General features: G+C 44.6%; 1 protein-coding gene across 1 annotated transcript; it reads right to left on the reverse strand.

Moving 5' to 3' along the window:
- Positions 1-5491: 5491 nt before the first annotated feature.
- LOC306950574 (tropomodulin-2) lies at positions 5492-24367 on the reverse strand (the record flags this gene model as incomplete). Its single annotated transcript, XM_079540861.1, has 9 exons — positions 5492-5526; positions 7183-7327; positions 7632-7775; positions 8067-8174; positions 8792-8922; positions 10920-11006; positions 12513-12635; positions 22337-22493; positions 24242-24367. 9 exons carry the CDS (start codon positions 24365-24367, stop codon positions 5492-5494), a joined length of 1056 nt encoding a protein of 351 aa, XP_079396987.1.
- Between the last annotated feature and the right edge of the window lie 1348 nt (positions 24368-25715).

The following is a 25715-nucleotide window of genomic DNA, read 5'->3' on the forward strand; positions in this document are numbered from 1 at the left end:
ATGACCCATCGGTGCCAAAGCTTTCTTAGCATCTCTCACAGCTCCTGTGTGCCAAACCGCTCGTGTGTCCAGTGGTGAACTCTGCTATCCCTGCACCCTGCTGGGCTCACAGACCTCGGGCCTTTCACTTCTGGAGCAGGTGGGCTCTGCTGTCACCGTGTGGAATAAGCTCTGTGTACTCTGCAGCACTCATTCCTGCCATTGCGTTGCTTACCCTCTGCAACAGTTTTACACTGTCAGCTACTTTATTTTATTCTGAATGATGCAAGTGTTTGTTCTGATTGAATTATAGGCTAAATTAAGGACAACAGATGCACAATAGGCTGGACAAGCTGGCCCCATAGCCCACGTTATGGAAAAACATGGCCCCAAATAATCGTATTATGAAGTAAAAAGGCTGCTTGTAAACAAAGGGAGCTGACTGACTCACAGCAAAGCAGTGACCTGTGCATCAGGGTGACCAAATACACACATGGCCTCTGGAATAACTCATTGGGCACTGAAAACCATAGCTGGGTGCTACAATGACTGTGCACATTAGTGGGAAAAGAGTAAACTGAGCTATTTTACAAGCCTGCTCTTGTTTTCCTCAGCACTTGGAGCTCTTCCCTGGGTGTTCTTTGCTCACCCCAACGCTGCACTAACCAACAACCCAGCTGGCTCTTTGAACACTGCAGGTCCTTATAGCTGCTGTTGGGCACTGCTACTGCTCCCAGCACTGCTCCCTCAAGTCTGAGCCCCACTGCCTTTGGGGCATCCAGCAGCATGGCCTTTCTCCTGGGGAGCTGCATGTTTTTCAGTGCACCAGTGCTGAAGGCGGCTTGTTCTGACCTGCTCTTTTAATTGTGGACTCTGTTGGACAGCTTTGAAAGTAAGGAAAAATCCAGTGTTTGAATTGGATTTTCTCGTCAGCACAAAATAAAATAGGAAACGAGTAGAAAATATTAAGTACAACAGTTCTGCTGTAATGAAAGATATGTGCTCGAGCAGTAAATGCGTTTTATTAACATGTCGTCACATCTCTTTGTTCAAACTGAGCTCTCTCTCGTCTCAGAGTTGATCTCTGAAAGTGAGCGCTGCTCGTGTCCCCGCGGCTGCCCAGCGCCTCTCCGTCACTCCTGGGCATCGCGCCGCCGTCCCCCTGCGGGCATTGCGTGTAAGAAGATGCCGCAGTCGTAAGTCCGGCTCAGCTGCTGCGCATTTACGGCGTAACGGTGGAGAAAGCTTAACCGGAGCTTCGACCCGCAGCCGCGCAGCGGTCGGCGCAGACCGGGATCCGAAGGCGGTTACTGAGGTGCTGTCCTTCGTTTTCCGACGGCTTTGACGCACCTGCCCCACGCAGCCCGAAAGCGGCGGCTTGTTACGGCGCGGACGGAGCGCCGCTGCCGCCTAGCGGGGCCGCGGGGCCGCCCCTTGTGCCCCCGGACGCGGGGATGTCGGGGGGGGGGGGGGAGCGCGGCTGTACGGCGAGCAGCCTCTGAGAGCGGGCGATGGGCTGCAGGGCTGCTGGAGCGGCTGCTGCCGGGGAACGCCGCCACCCGGCTCAGCAGGCGTCTGTGCGAGGGATCTCCTCCGTTTGGAAGCTCTTCCCGCTGATTTACACGACGTACGGGCTTTCCACGGGCACGTAAGGCGCTTTGCCTTTCAGAGGTGGGATACAGAGCGTCTCTGCTCCCTGGCGCAGGTTGTGCTCGTGGTCAAAGGGACTTCAACCCAGGCTGTGTAACGGCAGCAATGCAGGACCAGACCTGGTCTTCAAGTTGCCGTTCCCTTGTTAGAGCTAAAAGTGTGTAGAAATAAAGTCCTGTCTTGGAGAAGGGAAATGGAGTGTGTGACCTCATAAGTGTCTCTGCAGCTGTATTCCCTGATTCAGCTCTAACTGAAGATCTGGGAATCTTGCTATGTATTTCCATGAGCACTCCCCCAGTGTTATGCCCTGCAAATCCCCCAGAACTGCATACTGGGCACAGATGCGCTGTGTTTTCTCACTGAGATATTTCCTCCTTTTCTTCAAGTGCCTTATCCTTTTGTTGTTGTTTTTTTTCTTTTTTTTTTTTTTTTTTTGGGTGCAAAAAAAGAAAAGTGGAAAGATGCTGTGACACGTTGGTGTTGGTATTGAAAGCATTGTTTGTATTTGTGCTGTGTGTTGGTGTACAGCAGTGTGGTGATTTCACTAGCTCAGCCTTTAGGCATCTATGGAGATCCAAGCAGGCAGTGTGTTGGTTCCCCTGAAGCTTGGAGAGCTGTGTGTACAAAGAAATCAGTGTGTGCTCCCTGTGTCACGTCGATAAAGCAAAGAGCCCCAGTCCTGAGCACATAACAGGGGGAGAGAAGGTGAACCCTGGCAGATTTGAAGTACAACACCACAAAAAATCACAAAAGCTACATTTTTATGAGGGTTTATTTAGAAAAACCATGATGGTGGGGAGTCACTGTTACATAGTGTGGCAATTCCCTTTCCCTTGAGTAATATGCACCACACTGTGCGCATGCAGTAACTTATGGTCCCGCAGAAACACCTCATCTAGAGCTTAACATGAACACTGCACTGCCCTTAGCGCACACCACCACTCACACACATGTTGGGACACACACAAAGTTGAGCTTTTCCATGAAAAAACTGTATAAAAAACACGAGCCAAACTGAAACTGTCAACTCAAGAAGCAATGTGCAAAAGTAGACAAAGATACTCCTGAAGGTTTGCTTAAGAAAAAGGGCCTCTTCTGTCCTTTACCCTGCTCGTGCTGTTGGGAAGCGTGGCTTTAATAGGAACCTGTCCCATCCTGACCCCTTCATGTTACCTGTGAGATTTCCACCAGATAAATCACCCTATAAGTGAGCTATAAATGCAAAATTCTTCCTTCAAGCATCACCACTGTGCTGTTGTTGTACTGAATGGATCCTTACACTGTTGCAGTGTTTGATATGTGATGCTCAGGGCCAGATGATGAAAAGCCCTTGTGCAGAGCACCCAGAAGAGGCAGGACGGATGTCCCTGATCCATCACAGACAGGAGCAGAGCTGGCAGAGGCTGCCTGGAGCAAAGGGCCAGGCTGCTGTGTTCTCCCCATATGCCAAAGGAGCCAGAGCCTGAGTCCCTGCCACAGGGTGCTCAGCTTTTGAGGCTGGGGGTGATACCCAGTGTCTGAGCACCCCTCCTCCTGGAGAACATGTGCTGGTGCAAAAGACATGGGGTGTGAAGGGCAGGAGGTGGTCCTGGGCTTCCCCAAACTGTTCCCTGGCCTATGATGTGAGCTGAACACAGCTGTGGGGCAGTGAGGCCGCATGTGCAGCTCTGCATAAAGCAACGTGGAACTGCATGCTGCAGGCACTGGGGCAGCCATGCCAGCCATCCTTGTGGAACGCTGCATGCACACACCAACACTGAAATGGCAGATAAGAAGAGAAATGGATTGCACTTGTTTCCCTTGAACACACATGCATGTACCACCCTTCCTAACAAAAATGTTAAAAAACATTAAATATGTTTAAAAAATGACAGTTGGGATTCTCTTCATTGGAACAAAATAAGAAAATAGGGGTAGAATGATTCTGACCACTGAGGTTGGTCAGCAGTCATCTTCTGCCTTCAGGAATGTGGGTTCTCTCTTCCTCAATGCTACAAAGCCCAGCACCTGTTCCAGATGGTTTTAAGGACTGTCTGTTTAAGACCCTGCAGAGTTATGACTCTGTTACAGAACTTGCTATTTTCTAAAGGAATATCAGAGTTTTTCTACAGTAAATCCTCCATGGATCCAGGGAAGATCTCAGCAAGACTCCCATGTATTGTTTTCACTTCTAAAGAAAGGCTTCAGCAGATATGGTATAGACTGGGAGCTCACTGGAGAAGTCAACTGCAGGTACTCTGCATCCCAGCTTGGCATCATACTTAAGTGGGATGTGAGTGAATGTTATTCAGTTGAGACTAACAGGAGGGGCTGGTGTGGGTCTACTCACGATCGTGAAGAAGGCACAGAGAGCACTGTGCCTGTCAGCCTGCACTCCTGCTCTGCTCAGCCAAACCCACTCCAGGGCTGTGTCCCATCAGAGGTTGGGGGCTGTCACCATGTGATAGAAGCAGCACTGTGCCCCTGATGTCCCGAGGGAGCACTTGAAGCAGAAGTTGATGTGCCCCAGTGTGCTTCTGAAGCTTTCCACGAGCACTGGTGTCAGCAGCACACCTGCCTGGAGCTTCCCAGGCTGCTGATGGACAGCCACAGCGAGCATGGCTGTATGCCAGAGCCAACTGGTGGCTGTGACAAAACAGTGGTACAGAGTAGCTTTGGACTGCAGGATGCACGATACAAACATCAGACTAATGTAATGCCGTTGCACGCTGGGGTTAGCTGCTCTTCACAAGCACTTCTCCCTAGATTATGAGTTTGTCTGGCATCTGAGTGACGGCCGCTTGTGCCTACCTTCAATCTGTCCTTACTTGGCCAAGCACTCAGGTGACAACCCGGGTGCCTCGTGCCAACCCAACTGAAGTCTGTGCATGTGAGTTCTGCAGTTGGTCCAAATACTCTCTTGTTGTTTTTCCTGGAAGCATAGCCACTGGTCAAGGTTAACTACTTAATTAGCCTTCATCAAAAAGGTCCTGAGAACGTTGCTACAATGCTAACAAATATATATATATAAATACCAGAACATAGAGCTCAAGGCAAAACAAATGCTTGTTTAGATTAATAGCTGTAAACTGCGTATTCTATGAGCAAATAAAAACTTGTTGGCATAGGAAATAAACCTACTATTCAAAGTACATAGGATTGGCAGCACTAAGCTTACTTTACTCTCTGGAATGAGGACAACAAGTACCAGTGTAACACTGCAACACATCCCACCGAACCCAAGCTCGTGTAAACAGGTGTGCTTTGACAATGCTTACAAACCCAAGCATGACCCTGCACTTTGAGTCAGGCAGGCAGAGCCCTGCTGAAGGGCTGCTCCTGCACAGCCCCAGGGCTGCTACAGGACACGGGGTGAGATCCTGCAACGCTGCACTGCCATTTCTAGCTCTGTGCATGGGAGTGCCCTGTTGCAGGACCCAGCTCAGCAGAATGAGACACACAATAAGGATTATTTGCAGTGTAAGGCATTGCAGGGCTTGGTCCTAAGGTTTCTATTTTCAGCAGAGAACCCCTTATCCATACACAAGTTCATACTTCAGCATATCCAAAAGTGCCTAAAATAAGGGTCAATGTCACTACACATTATGCCCAGTAGCACACTTAAGATGCTGCATATTGGCTTCAGATATTGTGAAACATTTTCATTAAACTCAAACCAACTATGAATCTTCCTCACGAAAATTAAATTAACTGTGGAAGTTGAAAATGATCAGGCTGCGTTTTCAAGGTTAAGAGGAGACGTTAACAGAAAGGAGCAGCTCCCATTGCAATGGTTTTCCAACGCCTTCCCTCCCTCCCCATGAACACTCTGGTATTGCAGTGCTGGAGGGCTCCAGTTCTGCTGTGCATCCGCTGTGTGTGGCTACTGCCGCTCTGCTTCCACGCGCTTCTTGCGAACTGGGACAGCAGGACAAGACAAGAGCAGTCAGTGAGAACCAGAGCACTTTTCTCAGTGACACACTCCCTTCCTGTGACGTGAGTGGGAAGAGGGAGCTTCTAACAAATACTCAGCACTGTTATGTTCGTAAATACCATAACTAACTTCTCTAGTTGCAGGGGTCTCTGTTGCAGATAAACAACAATCTTAAGGTCTGAGAAAATAAATTGAAGTGCTGATATCAGTGAGTAATGGCAACCAGGAAAACATACCTGACCTCACAGCTTCTGTTTAAAGTTTCTGTTTAAACTTCATGTGCTATGATGACATCAGCCATCAATGTTAACCAGCACCAATTAACTCAGAACAGAGTAGGTTGAGATTGCCAGTAAGCAGAGCAAACAGTGATGAGCTTGGTGTTATGGGCAGGATTCAGGTAACAAGGAGACACGTATGCATTTTTACAGCACTTGAGATGCATTGTGGCTGTACAGAGCAGGTCTCATGGGGCCCCATCTGCTGCTACATATCCCAGTAAAAATGTACTGAATATTCTCTAACTTGGCCAGGTAAGGATGCTCTTCTGTTCATGTGATACAAGGTGGTGTTACATTGAACTGTCGTGTCCTGCTCCTGATATTAAATTGCTGGAGTGGACAACAAAGGCAGTAAAACTGGATGAATGTGCACCTACAGAAAGTCAATAGTAATATATAACTGCAAAAATCCCATTACTTTGCTATCAGGAGGTTTATTTCACAGTGTTTTCTTGGCAAACACTGTATTAATCCAAGGCCGTCAGTGTATAATCAATCATTTGTCTCCTAGTGTTTTGTTGCAGTTATTTCATTTTTTGAAAATATTCTGCCTCACTAAATCTTGAAGAAAGCTACACAATGCAAAACCTGGGAAATGAAGATTAACTTCAAGATACATGCCTAATGGCAGTTGGTTAAATAGCAGGGAAAGTTTCTAAGGAAATGAATAGTTTCAGGAACAAGAGTGTATTTTGAGGATGGTTAAGTACTGCTAAAAATAATACCAGGCAGGAAAGAAGTAGGTTCTAGCCCAATTTTTATCTTAGCTCTTTAAGAGAGAAACCCAACCAAATGCATAGTGGTTTGACTCCACACTTTGTGTTATTAATCAGTTCCACCTTGTTGAGCTTATTTTTATTCTATTTCCTTTTACTCTAAACTGTTCCTGCCTAGCCATCTCCTCCCTGCTCTGTCTAAGCACAGAGCAGAGCATCACACTCAGGTAAAACCTGCAAAGCTCTCTTATCCTTTCCTGTCACTGGCCACATGAGCACTAAATTTTAATGTTCCCTCAGTTGGTCAGGTTTGCTCTGCTATGGCAAGGTGAGGACTCCTGTGGTCCCTGAGCAAGCAGTGGAGCTGGCTGCCTTTACTCACTGGCCAGAAGAGCCAACGGGACAGCTGGACATCCAGGGCATTGCCTGGAAAAGGCTTACTTCCCTTTGCCGCACAACTGGGAGCATCACAATAAGACCTTAGGTGTTCTGTGCTCTAGAGCCTGTGGAGTTGCACATCACCCCTTACATACAGCCTGGATGTTGTGAAGCTAATATTCAATCTGCTGTACAGACTCAAGAGTGTAAAGGCCAGGGCTTGGCTCACCTGGACAGATGAGGAATGGATGGAGAAGCATCTTACCCAGGTCGTTGTTTTTAGTGATAGCCGCTGCTACCCTGGTTCGTGGGCCTTGCTTTGTGAACTGGTATCCAAACTTGAGGATCTTGGAGTTCTCCTCCAGCATCTTGGCAATCTCCATCTCCACAGCTGTCCCCAGCTGCTGCCTCTGTTGGTGACATGGTGAAATGTCCCCAAAAGAAAAGAAACTATTTGTTCTCAAAACACAGAAAATAAGAGCTTATATTTCAGTACGGTGCTCAAACTACAAAGAGAATCCCTCCCCTGGAGACATAGCTCTGGGTTTTATATTTCCTTTTTCCTAGTTTTATTTGGACAGTTTCCATGGTGTGATTGCATGGGACATGAGCTGCAGAACAGCTCCAGAGGCTGCCTTGGCTTTGCCAGGGCCCTCTGGGAATCTGCACAGAAGGGAAACAGAAGGGGACTGCAGTTCAATGCTCTCTCTTTACCTGGTTGTCAATTTTAATCTCTGTCAGGGATTCGTTCTCCTTCAACGCATCAATCAGTGCCAAAATACCCGTCCCAGTAATGAAATTGGACTCTACATTCAGACTCTTCAGTGTTTTGTTCACTTTCAACATGTCTGCAAATGCCTGCGGGGTTAGAAAGAGGGAACAAATCAAGTTCTTGAAAGCTTCAGGAAATAACAGCCAATCTGTAAAACATGGCTTATTATCTACAAAGAAATAAAATACAGATAGGCTTAAAAGAGAATGGAGGTAAGTCAAAATAGATTATGCTTCTATTACGCATAGAATAGAATATGCTTCTATTACGCATAGTAGCATGGAAATTCTGCTAGGTAAAGTGAAAGCTCTATCCTAAAGCATACACAGACCTACTTTAACATTGTATTTTATTTTCCCAACAGTGTCATAACTTACAATAGCTACAGGGTCATTGCTTCGAGTAGCAGCAAGGCTGAATGTCTTCACATGTACGTTGCTTTCCAAGGCTTTCGCAAATTCTTTTAGTGTTGGAATAGGGATATTCTACATTAAGAAGATAAATCGAGTAGTTAGGAAAGCCAGTCACATCAGTAGACACTGGTTCTATTTATCATCAAACTGATGGATTAATAGCCACAGACTGTGTGCTTGAAACCATCCCAGTGCCCAAAAGAGCATCTCAGGAAGGACCACTTGTGCTTGGGGTGCTCAGCAGCCATGTGGAGCTCTGTGCGGGCACACTGTGTCAGCGCTGCCTGTATCTGGGTCAGGCCAAGGCCAGCACGTGACTGATCTGAGCTACTTTCCCATTTTGCTGCTGGTAGTTCAGAGTCTCTGCATCCCAGCTCCTCCCCATTTCCATAGTGGGCTAATTGAATTAGGGCAGTGATGATTATGTAGTGCCCAGGAGATGCATTGCTTTGCGAGCTGCTAAAGAAAGGCAGCCAGAGGGAGTCACCCTGTGGGCTTTCAATTGGCTTCTAATTCAATATCAGACATTGATGACCTGGGAGCCTTTAGAAACCTTCCCTTTGCTGCACTGTCCTGTGTGTGCTGCTTTCCCTGCCAAGTACAGAGAGTAAAAATATAAAGATAAAAGGGTGCTGGAAATATCTGAATAAACCCATCTGTGAGGATTTATACAGAACCATGGCATCTACCTTTATGTTGTTCAGATTAACTTCTATGAGAGTAGGATCATTTGCTTTTATCCTTTGTAAACTTGCTTCCACGTTGGTTGGATTAGGTGGCTCCTCAAAAATGGGCTTCACCTGTTCACCTTTGACCACATCTGCAAAAGAAGACCGCATCAAATGCTGACATCAGGACCAGGCACGGTGGGTGAGCCTGACTCTTCAGTTGTTGCTTAGGACAGGTGTGCTCAGGAAGAGGGTAGCATGAACCACAGAGCTCAGAGGCAGGAGCATTAGCTCCGTGTCCTTGCCGTGTCCCTGGCACCTTCCTGCACCAGAAGCACATCACTGGGGCCATAGCAGCCATAGCAGCTGGGAGGTATCATCACGGGCAACTTCCTTCCTTGTGTATGTACAATTAGTTTGAGCCAAAGCAGCTTTTAAGACTATTGCATAGGATGTGATATACAGCAAGGGCTGCTTTGTTCTTCATCTGACATCCATAAGAAAGGAGTGCTCAGAACCTACCCACTGCATTAGTGAGCAAACCTCCACATCTACAGATAGACTGTGCTAACAGAACAGCCTGGGATCAGGAGGCCCCTCACTTCCTTCTCTGCTCTGATGCTATCTGCCTTCCTAGAAATTCAATTAGCTCTTGTAAAATTGCAACATCTGCACTTTTTGAGTAATAAAACTATCAAAACATGAAAAGCAAGTCTGTCTGCTAGCACTAAGATTTATGGAGTCATTGAGTACTCATGCTCCAAAGAGATACAATTTTGACTATTGGCAGCTGTAAGCCCAAATATCCTTAGAAATGCATAAAAGTCATAGCTTAGAACACAATTAGTACTTCTAATTCCAAAACATACAGTTGTGAGGATTAATTTGTAAGCCCTGACCACCCAAGCCACTAGAAGAAACAAAGGAGTATGTTTTGGACCACATGTGTATTTAAACCCTTTCACTTTGTCACAGGGAGTTTAGAAAACTTGTGCTCAAGCCTCTGTGCACTATGCATTTCTGTTCAGTGCAAAGTTCGTCCCACATCATGGGCCAAAACAAAACCAAATACACTTTAGAACTTAACAGAGATGAATTCATTCACAAACCCGATTTTCATTCCATTCCCCTTTACATCATTTTTACTCTTCTACCAATTCCCTGAGAGACCACGCATGTGCTTGAAGAACACTCCAGCCTTCCTAAAGATCAGGAAGTTGAAAACTGCTGGTAGAGAATTTGCTGGACTATGGGTTCAAGGATGGAAAGCAAAGAAAAACCAGTAAAGTGAGTTTGCGCTTAGAGCAATGCCATGCCAGGCTGGGACCTGGGCAGGGACTCACCCCCCTCCTCAGTTGGGGTTACTCTGTTACTCAGCCTAGAGTTAGCAGTATTCTCCCTTTTCCCTTTCTTATAGTTTCTCATGAGTTTTATTTTGTTTCTTCAATCATGGTGCAGTTTCACCACACTGACAGGCAACTTCTGAGCTGTGTCTCTCTCGTATTGAACCATTTCAGCTGGCCAAGGAAAGGCATTGCTTTTGGACCAAAGAGTAAAGCGATGTGACAGGGCAATTTTCTGGCTGGTAAGTCTGTACTTGGAGCATAGTTTAGCTGACTCACATAGCTGACATTGTGACTCCGAGCGACAAAAATAATTTGAAATCTGTGGATTACTAATGTATGCAGTTGCCTGCTAGGAGATAGATGGCAGCTTGCACAGGGCCCCACTGAGGAGAGAGAGAGCCTTAATCCTGAGAAAAATGAAGTGACACAGCATTCTGCCTGCTTTCCCACCTCCTCTTCGGTAAAAAGGGATGGAAATGAAAGTCTCCTGGCCTTGCAAGAAGAAAGTGCTTTTTGAGTACCACTTCCATGGCAAAGGGCACTCCACAATTTGCCTCAAACAGCAAAGTTACCTTACTTGGCGTCCCAGCGCTCACTGAGCACTGGATAGAGGCACAGCAGCTCCTGAGCCTATGATGAGAAAAACCTGGGGTTCAAATGTGACCCTCACCTCTAAGATTTGATATACCACAAGTCTGCTTTAATTACTATAAATGCTTCTGGGTTTCTTGGATGACTGTGCTTCCCATGTACCTAAGGAGCCACATAACAGACATATAGCCCACAAAGAAATGTTTGCTTACTTCTCATGCTTCCTTTTCCATCTTTACTGCGGGCTCCTCCTTCATCAAATTTTGGGTTATTGACCATGTTGTGCACTCCAAGAACAGCTATAATGTGTAAACATCAGCAACAGGATACAATGTTAACGGCAGGAACAGAGGTTGCAGAAAAACATGTGCTACAAATTCTACTTTAGTTCCCCAAACAAAGAGTTTACAAAATTTTAGCTCTGAGTTGAGCTTGCTGCAGCATGCATGCAGGGAAGCGCCAGCTGGAAGGCACTGCCAGGAGTCACCTTGTCCAGCATCCCTCCCTTGCAGGAGTGCTGCCAGCATTAACCAGGTCAGCCGTGGCTTTGTCTAGCTGGGTTCTGAAAGCATCCAGGGATGGAAATCTCACAGTCTCTTTGGGTAGCTTGCTGCAATGCTACCCTCCTAATTATTTCATTTTTTTTTCCTGTAACATACAACCCAAACCCCTTACTGCTCCTTGTTGTATTGTTTGGCACATTGAAGATGGTTTTGACTTCGCATGTGGTTAGGTTAATAAATGGGTATTCATCCTGGGGTTGTTATAGAATAAGAATTTATTCAGCACTTTAAAATAAATAGTAAGGCTGTAAGTTACTGTGAGAAAAGAGAACTAAACTCCATCAAAGATACAAAGTTATGTTTTGTGCAAATGAACTTCCACAGTGTTGGAGAATAAATTATGCTTTTTCCTTCCCCCTTAGATTATCTACTCAGACTGTATGCTATTAATGTCAATTTTTACTTTTATCATCACGTTTTCCTTATGAGAGAAACTCTCTGTTCTGTAAGCAGTGATATTTGCTGTTACAGACTCCATTCAAAACTCTCAGCAGTAGGTGTGCTGCTGCTTTTTGTTAGACTTTGATACCTACAAACTCAGTCACGAATGGTTGGATGCTGACCAGAGCTGAGCAACACTTGGAACTCCATTCCATAAACTTCAGGCTCCGGGAGAAGTGCCAGCTGCACCACAGCCCTCCAATTCCTTGATACACCACATGTCAGTCAGAGCCAAGTCTAACGCATCCCCATACGTGTGGTGTAGCCAAGGATTACGGAAGATAAGGGTGAGATTGTGTCCTTTAATGGGACAACACAACAGTTATACGAAGTTTGGGCTTAATGTTGATCCAACATAGATTCAGATGAATGGAAAACGCTGACATATTTCATTTAGATTTTCTTAATTAAAAACAGAAATATGCCAATGGAGCTGAAACTCTCCCACCACAGTTTTTATACAGATTAGAGCCATGCATCTCAGCACACAGTAACATCAGTGATCTCTAACAAAGCACATGCCCCAGCCTGCAGTCTCCCACTTGTTGACCCTTCCCTTCCCCAGTTCTCATTAGCTGCTTCATCTCCTCTGCTTGCCTGCCCCACATCTATTAGAGATAGGTGAAAGGTCTGCAGCCGCTCTCAGGTCATGCTCAAAGTGCTCATGGGCACGGCGTGGCCCCAGGCTGGCCACCTGTCCCTGCAGTGAGACAGCAGCAGCTGGGGAGGATCCTGACCCCGGTGCCAGGTCCAGGCAGTGAGCGGGATGTGTTAAGGAACCATGCCCATGTACCATCTAACCTGCAAGGTCATAGAGCTCCGTGTCTGAAGCGCTGGCCAGGGCTTCTTCAAGCTCCGGATCCAGGGTCACTTTCTCCTCTGTACGAGTTTCTATGGGTTTTTCTTTAGGGATAAATATTTTTCCTAGGAGAAGAAAAAAGCCAGAGTGACTGATGGATTATTGTAACAACTCATCTGCCTCCTGGCGTTGGAGGGAGTAGGTCTGTGACAATGGAACTGCTTGGAAAAGTCTCAAGTGCAAGTTTTCCTGTTTCTTACTTGATGCTATCCTCAACACCAGGATCTTAATAAGAGTCTAAAAATAAACAGTGAAGACTTCTGCTCTGTGTTGGTGATTGTTACTATGGAAGCGAATTTCCTAAAATAAATCCCCAGCATGTCCCAGTGACAGCTGGGATTTTTCTGAAGTTTGTGTGGGCTTATATTAGGCAGAATCAGGTCTACACAAAAAGCTTGCAGAAATTTCATCCTCATATTTAAGCAAGGCACCAGAGGCAATTAAACCATCCTGTTGAAAGTAACTTTCGGTTTACAAATGCCGTACAAAAGCCTTAAAGCTCTGCAAACCTGATCACTTTCACACATTCAGTTCAGTTCCCAGCCTTTCCGTCAGTATTTTTCCTTCATCTCCTGATAATTGTTCGCTTAAACACCCTTTTCCTGATCACCTGTACAGACCTGAAAAGGCTGAACTAAACCTCGTGTTCCCCAAGGCTTGTTTGTTCCCTGCCTGTTTCCCATTCCCACCCCTCCCTGTGCCCAGCTGGTGTTGGTGTTAGCAGGTGGTTCCATGGGACATCGCCTGAAGATCATCAGCCCTTCTGCTGAAATGAAAAGACTGCAGGAGAAGTCCAGAAACAACACAGGCAGTCAAACTTACTCCCTTAGGCTGTTATTGTAGCCAATAGCAATAATGTGATGCTGGAGCAGAGCAAGATCCCTAAAATTAAAGTTCCAGTGAGATGAGTTTTGGATGTAGGAGGATTTGGCCCGCTGTCAACTTCAAGCTGCCTTATTTGTGCGGCACGGTCTCGGTGATATTATTTTGTTATCCTTAATAAATGCAGTTCTGCTATTTTGTGTTCAACTACAGACTTTCTGCCCCCTTTTTTTCAACACTGGCGTCCTCATGTTTTTTCTTTCCCATTATCATAGAATCATGGAATCACCACGGTTGGAAAAGACCTCCAAGATCATCTAGTTCAACCATCCACCCACCAACATTTCCCCACTAAACCACATCCCTCAGTACAACAGCTAAATGTTTCTTGAACACCTCCACAGTGACTCCATCACCTCCCTGGGCAGCCAGTTCCATCACCTGACCGCTCTTTCATAATGGTCCAAAGCATCATTTCTGTGTGGATAATACCCAACACATTTATACAAGCTTTTCTACTGCAATTTCTGTACTGTCAACTTCCATGAAAGAGGTCACCGAACAGGCTCAGAAAAAAATAAAAATAAAAACGGAATTTTCTGAAGCAGACAAGGTTTGCTGATGCTGAATTTGACTCATTTACTCTAGAGATATTTGCATCGAGGCTAAATAACTTCAGAGCACAGAACTGGACAGAAAATTATGCAGAAAGCTAAAGCAGTATCATATGATGATTCATTTTTTTCATGTGATATTTTGAGCAAGCCATTTTTTAACAAGAGGCTTCTAGAAGATAAAATCCTTTGTGGGCCAAGGGTAGGGATCGTTTTCACTTTCAGCCTCACTCAGTGGTGAATCACAGACAGCTGTCAGCAGCAACAATGAGAAGACAAGTGGCAAACTTGGGGTGAGGAACTCTCGTATGCTGAAGACAGATGAGTCACGCTCTGCAGAGTTCAGAACAGAGCAGATGCTGTGATTGCAGACTCACTCTGTACTGTCCCTTAGCCTGAAGTGTGGGATGGCATCTTCCAGATGCCATGGACCAGGAGTTAGCTAATGCTAGGAGCTGAGCAACTTGACCGGTTAGGATAATGCAACAGGAGAAATCCCCATGACTCCATTGAAAGCTACAAGACCCAAACGAGCCAAGATATCTGAGTAAACGATCAGCAGTGAGGAGCAGTGGCTGTGAAACATTTTCCTTTCAGATCAGTGGCAGTTCCTCGAGTTCTCAGTAATCAGTAGTTCATTTAAGACCTAGAGGGAATCCTGCTTATCTTTATTCTGACTGACAGCATTATCCCAGCCAGCCGTGCTCAGAGCTGTGGCTGGTTCCAGCCATCTCAGGAGGGCAGGCATTGCTGTGCTGGGTGCCCAGAGCCCAGCCTGACCACTTGCAAGCACCAACAGAAGGCTGTCTTCTGGTTGTCTTGCTCTGCAATTCAAAGGAGCCTGGCTTGATCCTCAGAGCTGCAGTGAATAGCTTTGGAAAGGCCTCTTGCCATGTCAGCACCAAGTGGTGGGGCGGAGTGATGCTTCCAGTTCAGAATCTCAGACTGGTACAAGTGGGGACAAAGTAATGCTGTTAGTGGACACAGGGCCTCAAGTCTTGGGTAAATGAGAGCTGGTATATATTTCCATTGGTCCTTCTCTCTGAATTTTGGAAGCGCGTAGGCCAAGAACCTTGTACAGAAAGAAAGGAGAAACCAGTACAGGTTCATACTTTCTTCATATGGTTCACATGTATAGGAATATAAGTTTTAAGCATTTGTTTCAGGCATATGTAATTCTTGGATGGCAGCCCAAAGCTTTCTAAATGTGTATATGACTCTCAATGAGAGTTTCATTTAAAGCATTCTTGGCAAATGTTTTAGAAAAAATATTCTATTACTGGCTGTATGAAATATTTAAAGGGGCAAGGTCATGTCAGAGATGAAAATATGTATCTTTAATGTATGTCAGCCTTTCTGGCATCCAATGGCTTTGTAAAATTGTTCTTCTTTCTGCTATCTAGACAAGGACATTCTTTTGCATTAGTCCGACGTGAGGAGATTTTGCAGCATAACAGCCTTTAGAAGAGCTTAAGCATTTAGCATGTTATTAAGAATTCATTACCTTTCCATCAGCAGCAAAACTGCATGCACATGTTTATAGACTGTTGTGTCCGTTTTCCTGCTTTACTTTAAGGACAGAGTTCAAATATGCAGGAGGTCCCTCCTGTCCCACGTTCCTACATTGTAAATTCATTTTATAGCGCAATTCATTCTATCTTGGAATCCACTGACAAAAAAATTAAGGATTATGGCTTCCTTGTCCCAAGGGACCAGCTTAAATTTAAAATGGATTATTTGTAAATACTTTGAAGCCTCGGAGGAATAGTTTAATTATTTTGAAGTTAGATTTCTGAAAAAAAAGCTGCCTTTTCTAGTCATGCTGTAATTTGGAATTTAGATATGATTATCGTTGACTGGGTTACCTTTGCCTCCAGAATATGTTCACGTTCCAAGCTATTTCTTAACAGTAATAGCTTATCTTTCTTTGAAAATAGTGACAAAAACATAGCAAGAAAAGCTATATTTCCATGTGTCGTACTTCAGCTACTTCAATGTCAACATTAAGTTAACACACAGTACCAAATTATATCTATATTTTTGTGTTTAACTGCAAAATGAATTTCTGTTTTGATGAAAGCAAACTTGAAAGCATTAAAATACCATTTTACTTTTACACACATATATATAAACTCAAAAGGTCTGGAAGCCAAAGTGAAATTCTACAGTCAGTCAATGGAATTCTCCCCTTCCTTCAGTCAAACCGGGATAACTGGCTGTGGTGACCTGGATGGCAACTGGGGTGGATGCTTATAGCCCAGGGGACTTTGTGACTGTGAGTGTGGTGACTGAAGACCTGTACTGCCTCAGCATTACAGCAGGCCTATTCTTTATTAAGCACTGCTAAACTTCTATTCAAATTGAAATAGGATATGGTGCACCCTTTACTCAAAAGGGGCTCGGGGCAAGAAAAGAGCCTATTGAAAGCCAGAGAGAAGGATTCTGTAAAAAGGACTGAATCAAATACACACAGATTTAGAAATGCAGAATGAGATGAAAGGAAAACAAATCCTCTGAAAAAAAATAATCCAGAAAGAAAAAGAAATCCTCCAGGTATTGTCTTAAACCCATGGATGTAGTTCTGCCACTTGGTTTCAGGATGCCTCCTTTATTCCTTTAAAGCAATGTCAAAGGAAAGCAAGGAAATGAGACACATCCCTGTCTCCATCTCCTTATGCAATAGCAATTAGCTACATAAGCATATATGCACATCTACAGGAAAATTGAGGAGGTGACTATGCCAAGTGTGTTGTGGTAAAATAAGTTTATTTGCTTATGTTATGTAAGGGGAAAACAGAAACTGAAACAGCACAGCTGATGGGATTGCATTAACAGGCACACTCATGGAACATTCTGAAGATTTCATCATCACTTGAAGTCCACAGCATTTGGAGCAGCCTTTGTGGTGTGTCTGCTCTTTGCCTTGCTTCTTAGCCTTCATCAGACTCTTGTGAATAAATGTAAGTTGCCACCATTTCTATTTGCCTAGCATTTAATATTTATTACCGCTTTGCACAAGTCAAAGGGACTCAACAAACTGCATAACAATGAGAAATAACTTCATTTTTACTGAAGTGCCTTTTCTAAAATGTCCTTTCTATCGGTTTTACGAAGGATAGTTACTTAATCTTATAATACAGAGGCATTTTCTGCCCTAATTGTAAAGTAATTACTTTCTTTTCCTATAAACTGTAACTCAGATTATTGTACTTCCAAGAAAATATCTGGTTACACTTATTGCTTCTTACTTTTCAGTGAATCACTGACTACAGTGAGTGTCTGTTTATTCTCCATTGCAGAATGTTGTAATGCTCAGGTCAGAGCACTGACCTTAGAAGTGAAATCCAATGATCTTGGAAATCTGCCTTGCATAAATCACAGACACTTGATTCACTTTTTCCATTTTGCACTATTCTTTTCTTTTGAGGCTTACTTAAGTTTCCCACTCCAGATACTCCGTGAAAATGGGGCTAAATTAATAATTTCTGAGAATAAATGTGTATTATGAAGAAGAAAGCAACCAAGTTCAAGTAAGTGTGAAACTGAAAGCTAGAAGTTATTAAAACACAGCATCGTAATTGCTGCTGTACTGCTACTCTTGGATTACTGACTGTATCATCTGTGCCTTAAATCAGGGTAATGCAAAAGGAAGGTTGCAAAGTTCAGCTTTCCAAAGTTGTTAAATCTATTGTGCATCTACACAGAGCAGAGATAAGTCGCAGCAGCATCCTTGGCTTCAGTCAGCATGCAGTGATCCTGACACCTTATTGCTGCTGTGTTGGCACATGTGCCCTCTGTGCATGTAGGCAGAGGCTCTGAGGACACAACTAGTATTCATGCAGGAGCACATGTGGAGAGCACTGGAACAAACCGGAGGTGCCAGAAGTAAAATATCACTAAGATTCCAAATGCAAGTGTGTTTCCCTGGGGATTGCAAAGGGCATACATTTCTGGTCACATCTTCAAAGCATGGAGGCACTGTAGCTCACAAAAAACAGCTGTAAAAATTTACTTGAGATGGCTAAAACAATGTGTTTTCTCCTAACCTTGTTCTTGGAAACAGCTGAGTCGTTTTTGCTGACACTTTCCAGAAATCCAGCCTGAAGCAGACTCTCAGCATGGGAAATTTCAGTGAAAACTGTGCGAGTTTGGCAAAGTCATGAGCAACTAAAACAGGGTCTTACAAAAGCAAGCAATGAAAGACACTGGCTGCAGGAATTACTGTCCGCAACAGCACGTTTTTCATGCTTTAAGACACAAACATCAATTTTAAATTTAAGACTTGGAGAATAGGAAGAAGGTGGCAAAAATTGAAACAAACATCTTAGCTTTGGGGGTGAAAAGACTGCTTTTGTCAGCCCAAAGAAGATACCGTGTCCCTAAACTAACGTTTCTATGCAGAGTCTGGTACAGAGGCTGGGAACTCATTAGCATCTGTTCTATTACTTTAACCTTCTAAAAATGACTTCATTATCACCAGGCTGAGTACTGATACTCTGCATGGCACAGCACGACTCTCAAGATAGCCGGTCTCTGCCAGAACAACTGAAAACAGGGGTTTCCCCAAAGTTCTCTGGTTAATCATCAATATTCTTCCTTTTTCCTTTAACCAGCTGACTGAAAATGTTAGTGTTTAATCACACACAAGCATTTTCCCCTTCCCTTTCCAGACACAAATAATAATAGCCCGATCCACTGGAGTTTTTCCATGAGGAGAACTGGATTGGATCCAGTGTGAAATGGTTTGGCTAAGAGCAGAAGACCTTGCAGAAGACAGAGACAGTGGTGAAGGACTGAAACAGCAATCCTAAACAGCCATCTAAAATGGCACGGCCAGCTTTTTGTAGCTGATTATCTTTCACAATAGAACTTATTTCCATTATGCTTCATTAGTATCATGTAGTAAGAGAAGCACTGCAAAAGCAGAAACAGAAATGTTGCTAATAGCATACGCCTGTATTAAAGCAGTACTTAACTAAGATCAGCTGCACACATTCAGTGAGAGAAAGCTGCCGGCCACTCAGCAAAGAAGGTAAGTGCAGATCAGAGGATTGTGTTCCTTTCCAGAAATGGATGGATAGGAAAAACTGGGGACAAGGCTGTGAGAACAGTGGGGCAGGCCTTAAGTGCCAGTCCAGATCCTAGGACACAAAATGCACCATTCCCACTTCTCAGACCTTCTCTCTACCTTAAACAGAGTCTCAATCCCGTCTCCTTTTATTATAATCACATAGCAAAAGCACTGCTAGTGCCTGAGAAATTAGAGGCACTAGCCCTTACCCTCTTCATCTCATCCTTTATTCCATAATAAAAAGGCTTCAGAGCAACCTTCCTGCGACCGCCGGCTGTCCCAGCTACACGCATGCAGGGCAGTGGGTCACAGAGCAACTTCACTGGCTTCCATGTAGGGATTTCCAGAGTGTCTGTCTTAAGCAGGAGCTAATCCAAACGTCCATAAAATAAACACTTAGAAGCTGCCAATCACTATGGCTACGCTAATCAGAACTAACTCCCTACACCTCTGCTGCTTATTAAAAATGAGCCCTGCTTGTGGGAACAGCTGACTGACAGCAGAGTTACACACCAGTTCCTGAAAGCTGCCTGATCTTCTGCATGCACCCATGGGAGTGAGCGCTTGGATGGGGACATTCTGACAGAGCACCCAGCCCTGACATGCATTAGAGAAGATGCGGGGCAAAGCGATCCGACAGAACTGCTCAGTGGTGGCCTGGGTGCACTGCCACCAGGCTGGGAACGTTCTGTCCCGGGCTCAGCACAAAACTTGGGGTTTCACTGAGATTTGAGAGCCGTTCCATGAAAACTTTCTGTACAGCAATGAATGCCGTAAGTTAACGGGCTGAAATCTGGCAGAGGGCCAAAGCTCTAATGCATGCCATATGTTTGATTGTTTTTGCCAAGCATTTCCAGTCCCTCAAAACCATGATTATAATCAAAACCAAGGCGATTCCCTGCACAACCACCCCCCACCTTGAGCTCGTATTTAACACTTCCTGTGCTCCAACCAATCTGAATATCCCCCTTAGCTTTGGAATTTGCTTGGCCTTGTTCTCTAGCACAATCAAAACCTTATGGTTGTGTTGAGCATCTAGAGACGCACATACAGGACTGAATTCCGTCCTTCAGCAGCATTTTGGTACTGCTTTTTTGGTCAAGAGCACTCCAATAAAACATTAACAACAGAGGAAGAAAGGCAGAGACACTGTGTAAAAAATAACGATGTATCACAGATTGTTCTGGAAGGAGGACATTTTAAATGCCACTTTCTTTCAGCTCATCACCAAATTTTCATGTCAGTATCAGATTTGCATGATAAAGATAGGAACTGGTAGAAACATCACTTAACACTTAGTAAGAGCATCCCACCTCCTAAATGTGGAAAAACAAATCATTTCCCAGTGTACAACAAATACCAAAATAGAAAAGAGTAATAAAAACTTAAGCAACACTTCACATCTTCTAATCCTACTGACAGGCAAACATCCTCAGGTGGTAAATAATGCCAAATGGCACACAGGCATTGACACCTCCTATTTCTTATACATAAGTAGAGGCACTTTGGAACTGTTCCAGAACTTAATTTTTAACTACCAGAATTGCTGTAAAATATATTTGTGGCTATTTACAATATGGCTACATTATAGTGCTGCTATAGTGTAAAAAGTGATTCAACAGGCATATATGTAACATAATTATATAAATATTTACCAGTCTGTAAATACACTTTAGAGCCCACCAACTTGCAGAAGATGAAGAACAAGCTTTTCCCCAACTATCTTCCTCAATTTCCTATGAGGATGTATTTTCAAAACAAGCTAATTACTGAGCTTTAGAAGAATACTATCAACACCTAAATCTAGTGTGTAATATCATGTATTGGACATCTGGATGCATAGAAAACATTCTGATAGGCAGACTGCTTATTTAGCCTCATCAGATGAAAACTCAAGTAGAATAAGCAGCACGTGGAGCTGCACTGCCACGGATGGCACTGGGATCAGCTTTACACAGCTGCTGCGCCAGTCCTGCAGGTGCATGTATCTCCATGCAGCACCATTTTGTGTATTTATGTGTGAGATTTCAAATGTGATTGCAGTGCAAAATGACAAAGTCTCAGCCCTAAGTCTGTGAAGTATCAGTAAGGTGTGACCTGATGGAAGGTGTTGGTACAAATATGCAGCGGCCTGCAAGTAGTAACTTAACCTGTTATGGGACAGTGGTGCATAGGAGACTGGAAAATTGAAGCATTTGGCAATAAAGCCACACACCAATAAACCATCCTCCTCTCTGCACAGAATGTGTTTGATCTGTTGCTACCTGCAGGATCCCTGCAGCATTCCTGTATTTCCACAGGGCTTAGAATCAGCCCAATTAGTAGCATGGAGCTCAAGGGACAGATGGAGGACAAAGGAGATAAATGAATATGTTGCAGGATAAAATAATGCAGTGATCAGATCTAGCTAGAAACTGTCTTCTTCATCTGAAACCATTCTTCCATAGAACAAAAATACAATGTAATGACAGTAACAGCCACTCTTGCCTGTCAAGGAACATTCGCATCTTCAGTAGTGACACATAAAGTGAAAAGTGTTGCACTTGACTGCCTTGAAATTCCCGCTTTTCTTTTGCTGGAACCAGGGGCTGATGGTCAGGAACAGCCCAGGCTGTCCCTGTAGGAATGCAGGGGTGGCTGCAGGCAGCTCTTTGTATCCACTGCATGGAGACGAGGTGCCATACAGCACTGCTCCCTTTAAAACACGACTGCTCCTGCCCTCAGGTTATCCTACCTGTTTAGGTGATTAGGTTTTCCTGTTTTTCTCTTTTTCTCTGTAGCTGTAGGGCAAGGGGAAACAATGAAGCTATCTGCACGAATAGTGTTACCAGATGTGCTAGTAAACAAGCGGAAAAATACTTATTTTTTGGGAGCATATTCCCTGAGTTATCACACACAGTAACTGCAGGCAGTACTGGCTTAGGAAGGCATCTCTTTCCCTGCCCAACAGCTCCCGCAGCACACAGCCTCACAAGGCCTGGGAGCAGTGTGCTGAGCGTGAGGCCAGCCATGCCTGCACTCGCCTCCAGCCAAGGCCCGGCCGGCAGCACGCCTAACCCTGAAGCTGGAGCCAAAGGGCAGTGAGGCAGACACCGTGATGGGCAAAGCCGCCGTGTCACCTCCTCCAGCAGCCCTGCGCCTGATTCACCAGCCTCGCCCTGCAGGGTGGCCTCCACCTTCCTGTCCTGACCAGCCTGATAGAAGGGCCAGCACCCAGGTGTAGGTCATGATTCAACCCTGACATGAAAGGTGGCCATACCTTTCTTCTCCCCTGTAAATGGAACAAAGTCTTCCCTGTCCTTGTGCTCGAGCGCTTGCTTCTCCAAGTATGAAAGCAGGCGTTCTCTGTCGAAGGGGCCCGTGGCAGGCTTGGTGGTCTGGTCCTTTTGCCGAAATCCAGCTGGAAGCAAGGCGTTCTGTGAAGGCATGTGGAAGGGAAGGTGGCACGTAAAGGAGGAGATGCAATTTCAAACAGTTTTCCAAGTTATTCAATCTATTTTTTTTTTAAGTGGAATTTATTTGCATGTTTCTTCATATAGTGCTCCCTGAGGACAGCAATAACACACGTTACCTAAATGTAACCAATAAAACCAGGGTGTCTTCCAGCTTCTTGTTCGTAACACCTCTTAATATCTTCATTAACTACATCTACAACCATAACACGAAAGAACAGAGCAAAATCAGAGCATTTTCTGTTACACATACACATACATAGAGTTTACAGCCCAGGTAAACATAGCAGATAAGCTTCCTCTGCATTTTCTTCCTCCTATTTACTTGTTTCTCCTCCCAATTTTTTCTTTCCCTCTCTTCATTTTTTCCAAAACTCTCTTCAAGCTAATGCAGATCTCTCTTGAACTTCAGAAATTAATGGAATGCACAGAAAGTAACTGGTGAATGATGTGGATGTCAGCTATTCAGAGCACGCAAGAAGCAAGTACAGAAAGCCCCACTTTAAACATGTAGCTGCGTGACCTTGTGATTGTCTGTGCCTCCTGTAACACAGAAGATGCACAAAGCTCTCACATTTCTGCCCAGAAAACCCCAGAAAGGAATACATGGACATGGTGGTGCATATGCAGCAAAGCCAATGTGTTGAAGATGCCCTTGGAGTAGCGCAGGAACATTTCACTGCTGGCCAGAACATGCACTGCAAAGCTGATCCGTGGCAAACAGCCATCAGATTCGGAGCATACCCACTGAACTCCAGACACTAGACATTTCATCTCTGCTTGCACAAACATGCCCAGATTGCTGCAAAATTACAGCACATGCAGCTTGGATCCAACTGCAGAGTGGGTTTAAGATCTTGTCTGTATTTGTCTAATGATTGTCTGTATCTGAGATGCCAGATATACTTGAAAATAACAGAAAATGCAATATATGTGTGGTAAGTGGCAGTACAGAGGGTCAGAACAGTAGAGCCCAGTCTTAAATTTCCAGGTAAATTTGTGTAATAAATCTACAGACTATCTGTTGTTTTCTTTCCAGTTATTTTTGTCTTCAGAGCGAGTGGGTTTTATCTGTCAGTTTACTGGCCAATTTCCAAATTCCTATACCACTTCGGAAGGTTTGGGGGTAGGAACAACCAGAATTCCCAGCAAGAAGGTTTGTGACTGTAGGTTTGTAGGACTGGTGGTACTCAGGCCAGAGATCTTTAAACTCGTGAGGCTGCCTTCAAGTATCCAAATTATCCTTATTCGCTGGAAAATGACAGCTCTGTTGCTGAATCTTACTCTCCTTAATCATGCCCAAATATACTCTCTTCTGCTAAATATATCTGTGATGAATGATACAGACAACAGATTTCTGAAGTTCAAAAGATGTGATCTTCACAAACACCCATTCTGTTTGTTTCATTTTTGCTCTGTGCTCAGAAATAGCAGCCATAAAGCACTTCTTGGTACGCAGCAGTGTGCAAATGTGATTAAAGATTTAGGTTGCAGACAAGCTTGTGTCTAACAGATAAAGAAAGAGCACAGTGACTCCTATAAAAGCAAGGAGCACATCACAGCGGGAATGAAACCAGCATGTCCTTAGCAGAGCTGCTCCTCCTTCCGAGTGCACTGCCCCTCCCATGACAGGCCACAGACACAGAATGCTGCAGTGTGCAGAATTTACAATGAACAGCTCCCAACTGTGAGCCCCTGGCCCCACTACTAACCTCAGGATCAAGGTCATCGAGAACATGCTCCAGCTGCTTCAGTTCATCCTCTGAGAGTTTGCTGAGTATCTCATCTTCATTGATATTCTTATATTTCTCCAGCTCTTTCCGGAAAGGCAGAGACATGGCTCCTGCTGCACTGCTCAGCTGCTTCCCTTCCAGTTTCCAACCATGCAGGACTACGGAGCTCCTTGCGGTTTCACTCCCTGTTAACAATGAAGCATTATGAGCATCTCGGTTTAGCTGCTGCAGCCCTGAAGAGCCCGCATGCTGAGAGCCACATTTACAGTTTATTAAGGAAAACAAAGCAGCACGATGCTCTGGCTCAGCTGTAGGAGTGGGATGTGCTGAGGCTGTGCAGCCCTACCCGAGGGATGGCAAGGGACCAGATGGCACTTGGGAGCCTCACAGGTGCAGTGGCAGAGACAAGCTATGAGACCTATGTAAGAAAAAACATTGGGAACTTATCCCTTCCACAGAGATTAACCTGTTTTCTTTCATGTGCTCAGAAACAGCAGTATCTGCTGTTCTTTTGGCCAGAGGAGTGAAAAGAATCAGAGGAAAGCCACAGCCATAGTAAGCAGCCCAGCTCTGACACAGAAGAAACAAAACGTTACACCTTGAGATATTTTATCTTACTTCAACGTTGCCGAAGGCTAAAGGCTTACCCGTATCATCTCAGCTGGCTTTCCAACTTTTTGATTACCTAAGCAGCTTTAGACTACTCTGGCTTGCAGTGCTATTTCAGAAACAGCTGTTTGGCTACAAACAGTAGCGCTTCTGATCAAAATAAGTTTTGCAGGGGGGATGTGTTACTTGGAGCTCAAGAGATCATTTGCCATTCACATGGGCACAACAATTAGTCATTGTCATGTACTTTGTCATATGACTAAGAACTCTTTTTTTATTCACTGTTTTTTTTCCTCCTCAGACGCAATTTGAGAGCTAGAATCTGCAGTGAGTGGATGGAGTGAAAGGGAATTAACGCACGATCAGACACAGCATCAGCTGCAGAGTTTAAATGGGATCCAGGCCTTCCCAAGCACGCCCTGTTCCCTACCTCCACACAAAGCTCTCTGGATTACCTACAGCCAGCGGTGGGGTTTGGCAGCTGAGTTTTGCATGCACAGATTTAAGTTAGGGTTGATGGGGCAAGCAGCCCGCTGGCACTACATGTGGCTGATCTTTCAACCAGAACGTCCTTCGGCCAGGTCCTCAGCTGTCCTAACCAACAAAATCCATGCAGGTTGCGTCACTCTTCACATGGGCTGGAAACTTGGGCTTTACTTTTCTTTTATTCAGCCTCTACATGAAAATGTTGCATTTACTCAGACTTTCTATTAAAATATTAAATATTAACAGACACCTCCTTTTGCTATTTATCTGAAAACAGCAGACTATAGAGAGGGAAGAGAATAATTAGTTAGAAAACTATTTCAAATTAGACAAATCTGGAATCACAAGCCTGCCCTTG

Source organism: Tetrao urogallus (genome assembly GCF_951394365.1).
Source record: "Tetrao urogallus genome assembly, chromosome: 11".
NCBI lineage: Eukaryota > Metazoa > Chordata > Aves > Galliformes > Phasianidae > Tetrao > Tetrao urogallus.